The sequence below is a fragment of the Sminthopsis crassicaudata genome, chromosome 1 (genome assembly GCF_048593235.1).
Source record: "Sminthopsis crassicaudata isolate SCR6 chromosome 1, ASM4859323v1, whole genome shotgun sequence".
In the NCBI taxonomy this organism is placed as follows: Eukaryota; Metazoa; Chordata; class Mammalia; order Dasyuromorphia; family Dasyuridae; genus Sminthopsis; species Sminthopsis crassicaudata.
In genome coordinates this window covers 274,822,488-274,828,487 of record NC_133617.1, presented here as the reverse complement: position 1 = coordinate 274,828,487, position 6,000 = coordinate 274,822,488, and the positions used below count along the sequence as shown (strand labels likewise).

The window sequence follows — 6,000 nt, the reverse complement described above, 5'->3', positions numbered from 1 at the left end:
GATACCCTGGAATCTTGATTAGGTATACGTATGAGCCATTTCCATAGATATTTTAAAGAAATGGAGAAAGCAGGGATCTAGGTCATAGTTACCGAAGCTGTCCTTTCTGGTGGTCACACCGTCCGTGACCTTTTTTATTTTGCAGTGGAAAGCGCTCGGAATTGTTGAGAAATTCCATAGATCCGCCGAAAGCACGGGCTCCCGAGCTCTGGGGGTGCTAGCCTGGACTCTCAGGTACAGCCTCAGGCAGCCCTTTACATTCCTTCCGCCTCGCTTTACTCATTCCTATGGCGGGTTCGGCGGTCCAACCTCTGAAGTTTGTGGGAAGGAAAGCGCTTGGAAAACTTCATTCTTGTTACCTCGTTCGTTCACAACGGTCAGGGGCGAGCAAGACAAAAGACGGAGAGCGCCCAGCTCGCTCACTCCCCGCGTATGCGCTGAGAGTCTCCCTCGAGGCCGCAGGGTCTTGATGACCAGAGAGGCTCCAGGCTGAGCTACAGCCGAAGAGAACAGCGATGTCCATCTCGCCTTCGGGAAGGATCTTCTCAGGCAGGTTAGCGTCCTGTCTCTATGGCAACACGCGGGCTCCGCGTCAATAGCGGCAGCTGTAGCCTGGGAGCTCTGTTCGGAAAAGACAAACAAACAAACAAATCTTGGGAGTGTTGGACCTGTGGGCTGCTTCCCGGCCTAGGACTGAGGAAGCTTTCGAGGAAGTTTTCGGCGTGACGGAGAATCCTCCGGAAGAAAGGAGGGAGCTGTCCGGTGAGGGCCTCTGGAAGATGTGGCCTTGAGAGCCTTTTGGACCCGCTAAGGGGCGAGTGTGGGAGAGGAGCGAGGGGAGAGGGGAGGGAGCGAGAGGGGACTGCGGGGCTGCAGAGAGAAATTCGAAGAGCTCAAAGTGAAAGGTCCCTGGGGGGGAAGGGGAAACTCCCGGGAGCCCCGCCCCGACCCCTGAACCCCAAGGGACTGCTGGGGTAACCTGGAAAGATGCCGGAGACGCGGTCCCAAGTCCGGGCTGTTCCCCTAACCTGCTCTTGGGCGAGTAACTTACACCCGCTCTGTGCCTCATGTTCCACACTAGAATAACCCTCACCATGAAAAACTACAAATTATGCCTTAGTGACATGAAACATTACATAACCATTAAAAAATAATTTTTAAAAATCGATGCAAAAGCAGGAGTTTTTTTTTTTTTTTTTTTTTTTTTTTGTTTTGTTTTTTTACTAAGACTCAGAGAGGAAATCTGACTAAAAATCCGCATAGGTCTATGATGGGGATTTTATTATTTGAAAGGATTTGTTCATAATTATACTAAGGTGGGGTTAAATTCACATTCTGAATATTCTAATGATGCGGATGCTTAGGTTATGTAAATAGCACGTTGGAGATAGAGTTAGACAAATTGCTAGGAAATGAGTGTAAAGTGTTTATTTTCTATTCTGAACTAATACTGTTCATTGAACCTTGAATTCCCTTCTAGACGACACCCTAACTGAGGTCACAAGTTGACCTGTACATATTCAAGATTTTCGTTCGTTGATATGTTGATATGGCCTGGAACATTATTCAACTGTAACTTGTATATTTTGTTACAGTTTTAGTAAGAATATTATAAAGCACTTAAGTAATCCCCACGGGATTGTCGTTACCCAAATAGACATTCTTCTTGGGTGGCTGAAGGTAGTTATCTTAAAAATTAATGCACATGTGGAGAGTGTGTCTAAAAACATATTTCATCATTGGCTTTTCCATATTAAGCCGACTTTATAACATAACAAGAACTGCTGACTCTGCACTTTTGTATTTTGAAAAATTCCTGATTTTTTGGGTGTGTGCTCCTTACTTTGTATATATGTTAAAGTACCAGAGATTTAATGAAAAGGATTATTGCATTGAGTGTTAGGAGCCCTGAAACTGAGGCCTGGGGAAATGAAGTAATTTAATGAAGGTTGTATAAGGAATAAATAGTAGAGTTAAATTTTGTTCTCCATGTCTTCGGATCCAACACATTTTCCAGGGTATCTATTATGGGTTGTGTGACTTTGGGCAAGATACTTACTTCTATGCCAGTTTCCTGATATGTAAAACTGGTTTTACATTTAATAGCAATATACAAAAATAATCGAGTTATTCTAGTCCCTCTTATTGGGCAATAAATGTGGCAAAATAATTTTTCTAGAGCCAAAAAGAATAAAGAAAAGAAAAAGAAAAAAGAGAGGAGAGATAGTTCAAATATATATTTTTTAAAGATCCTATTCACCATCCTAAAAATGTTGTTCTCATATACAATAGATAATTAAGGTAGGAGGAAAAACATTTTATAAGCGATATCTTTCTTTTCTATAACAGTATAAGTATTGTCATAAATTTTGTGAAAAGAAATATCAAAGAGTAAGTAAACATTTTTTTCCTTAGATTGTTTTGTCTAAATACCATTTCCTTTAAGTTTTAGGAAGCCAATCATAAGAAAAATTGCAATTGCTTTTTGAGATGATATCAAATTCATTTTACCTTGGAATTATACTTTACTGAGAAAGTATGGTACGACTCACACTGGATCTGGTTGCCAAGAGTGTCAACCAAAAGAACCGAAAAGAGGAGAATATTACACAGTATTTGAAGAAAATAACTCATCTAAACTTTTCAAACAGAAATATAGATATAATTGTAAGATTTCTTATTTTTTACATAAAGCAAAATTCTTCCTTTGATGTAATTTCTATTCTAGCATTTAGGAACTGATGTTATAAGGTACATTTTTTTCAGTTACTGTATCTTCATAACCAAGCTATAAGTTACTGTTTTTTTTTTTTTTTAATGGTTAAAACATTTCATTGGTTCAGAAATTTTAAATAAAGCAATGAAAATAATAACATCCACATTCTTGACTGAGCATAGTACAGTGTCCCTCCACTCTGCCCCCACAAAAGTACTTTGGGATTCAGATACCTCTAATGGGATAGTAAAGGTATGAATACAGCTCTCTATAACCAAAAGGTACTATAGGATGGGAACCCATGTCAGTAAAGGATTTGACCTATTATAATCTACTTTCCTATATTCATTATTTACAATTGGTTTCATGTCTCAGTGAAGGTCCTGGCCTGACTTAACATATGCAGTTTTTCATTCTGACTTTCATTTGTCAGCTTTCCATAGCTAGGGTATCTCACCCACTGGTTTGGGTACCACATGACAATGATGGTAACTTTTATTCCTCTCTATCATAATGGGAAAAATTTTCTCTTAGATATGATCTCACATTTCCCCTAAAAGTAAAAAAAAGCAAGCTCCATTCTTTACTGGTAATAAATCCCCTTCTCTACCCCCTTTTCACGCTTACTCCCTTACTTTGCAGCAAGCTTTTTCCCTCTTTGGACCTACCTAAAAGCCTGTATAAGGGAAGAAGCATTGGCCCTGGTGACAGGGACCTAGAAATATTACATACCTTGAAACTTCTTATCTTTGTGGCTCTGAACAATCTCATAATTGTGGCCTCTTGAGGTCCATTCTAGCTCTTTCTAATCTCATTCATATATATATAGGTTTAGATATATATGTAAATATTTTCCCCCCTGAGGCAATTGGGGTTAAGTGACTTGCCCCAGGTCAAACAGCCAGGAAGCATTAAGTGTCTGAAATCGTATTTGAACTCAGGTCCTCCTGACCTCAGGGCTGATGCTCTATCCACTGTGCCATCTATGACATGGTACCAAGAGTTATATCAAGATTATATTCAGTAGAATTGTGTTGTTAGTTTTGCTATTCTGAAGAATTTTAAAGAATGGGAAGTTATCATTAGCTTTGATCCATTTTCCTTTATCCTTTCTTGCTCCTGCCTATTCAGATACACAGATATGTCTTAACCCCAAATGTACTCTTCTCCCAAATTACAACTTTCATTCTCCTTATTAATCCTCCCTGCCCTCCAAAACAGCCATTATTTCTCCTCTGGAGCTCTCTAGAGAGAATCAGGCTGAAAGCAGGCTTCAGAATAACTAGTACTTGTATGTAAGGAATAGTGTTGGTGCTAGGAAAATCTTGTCTAACATAATCTAAGCTCATTGTTTCAAAATGTTAATCTTTTCATAAAACTTAACTTCTGAATGTGCTACTTGATATGATTAAATGATTAAGTTAATTAAATATTTTTAAAAGTACCTTGAAGTACTTTAAATCTTTAAAATGAGTACTTTTTTAAATATGTAAAGAACTTTTAAATAAAGTTAATATTGATCAGGTAAAATCTGTAAAAATGTTTTTCTCTTGTAGGATGACCTCTCTCTATGCAAAAATCTCAGTGTTTTATATTTGTATGATAACAACATTGGCCAAATTGATAATCTGAGTTTTGCAACAAATCTAACACATCTATATCTACAGAACAACTGCATATCATGTATAGAGAACCTCAGCTCATTGAAGAAACTTGAGAAATTGTAAGTGCTGGGGTTTTTTTCTGTTAATCGAAAATTTCAATTTTTATGTATATAGATATAATGACTTAAAACAGATGATGGAGCTTCCTGAAGACCTAACCATACTTTTGAGTGGTAATATTTGCCTCTGGGAAAGTCAGGCATAAATGCAGAGATAATTTTCATTTTATAAATTATATATATATATATATATATATATATATATACATATGTACATATATGTATATGTGTATATATATTATCCATTATTATGATTCCAGTTTTTAATTTAAAAATTAAATTGCATATAACAAGAATGATTTTCTTTTGAGGTTCCCAAGGAACTGATGTTATTTCTAGAATTCTAAAATCTGTATATTAGATGAATCTTGGTGTAAAGGATAGGGAGCCATTCTTAGAGACCTATATTCAAATCCTGCCTTTCACCTGTAGGCAATTAATTTAAACTCTCAGTTCTCTAAACATCTTCCTAAAATTCTTAAGTTTTATTTCACTCCATTTCATTAAAGGAAATCCTAGGTTATATCTCCTGTTGCCCTTAAAAGGCAAAAACAAACAAATTCCATTAGCTGCTGTTAATTCTAAAATAGGTTTTTGTTTTTTTGTTGGTTTCCCCCCCCCCCCCCCCCACTTAGGAGTTCTCTATACTAATGAAATAACAGGTACACTGAATAGTCCTATCTCTTTAGTTTTCAAAGCATTTTATCTCTCTTATTTCATTCAAATTTATTAGATAGGTGTTATTATTCCCATTTTATTTAGATAAACTAAAGCACAAAAGGTTAATGTAATTTGCTGCAAGTCATATAAGCCAATGAGAATCAAGGTGGGAGCTGCCTGGTCTTTGAAATTCCCAAATCTATGACACTATCAAAATCTATCCCACTACTTTTATAAATCTGCCTCATTACTTTGGAGTTAATGAGAAATTCAGCAAACATGATTTTTACATCAAAAATACATACAAAACTCTTCAATTCCTCATTGTTGTTTGGAGGTGACCTTGGGTACTGGAAGTCTATGCCATTAGAACACCAGCTTTGGCAGTTTTAGCATGCTCTAGCCTTGGAATCAAGAAGACCTGAAATCAAATCGACCTCAGATACCAATTCTGTGACTCTGGACAAATCACTGAATCCCTATTTGCCTCAGTTTCCTTATTTGTAAAATGACCTGGAGAAAGTGGCAATGACAAATCACTCCAATATCTCTACCAAGAAAACCCCCAAGTGGTCATTAAGAGTCAGAGGTGATTGAAAATTATTAAACAACACTAGGTGCCAGGTACCGGGTTAAATGCTGGTGATAAAAGGATGGCAAAACAAAATCCCTATTTCCCAGGAATTCACAGTCTAATGGGGAGAATGACATCCTAGCAGTTATATAGAAACATGATAGATACAGGATAAATTTTAGAAATAAATGCCTCCAATAAGAGGTAAAGGCACTAGAATTAAGAGAGATCAAGAAAAGCTTTTTGCAGAAGGTGGGATTTTAAAGCTGGGATCTGAAGGAAACTTGAGAAGTCAGGAGATAGAGATGAGGAGGGAGAGCATTCCAC

General features: G+C 37.3%; 1 protein-coding gene across 8 annotated transcripts in view; it reads left to right on the top strand.

Annotated features, from left to right (window-relative positions):
- The first annotated feature begins 433 nt into the window (after positions 1 to 433).
- Positions 434 to 6,000, top strand: part of PPP1R42 (protein phosphatase 1 regulatory subunit 42) — a 55,110-nt gene continuing 49,543 nt past the window's right edge. For 6 of the 8 annotated variants that reach the window (XM_074278818.1, XM_074278813.1, XM_074278819.1 and 3 more), the window contains exons 1-3: positions 516 to 762; positions 2,447 to 2,667; positions 4,273 to 4,439. In XM_074278818.1, coding sequence (XP_074134919.1) covers positions 2,539 to 2,667; positions 4,273 to 4,439 — 296 coding nt within the window. In that variant the 5' untranslated portion in view covers positions 516 to 762; positions 2,447 to 2,538. Of the gene's footprint in view, positions 763 to 2,446; positions 2,668 to 4,272; positions 4,440 to 6,000 lie in introns of all 8 variants that reach the window. The other 2 variants (XM_074278814.1, XM_074278817.1) reach the window with 2 other exon arrangements.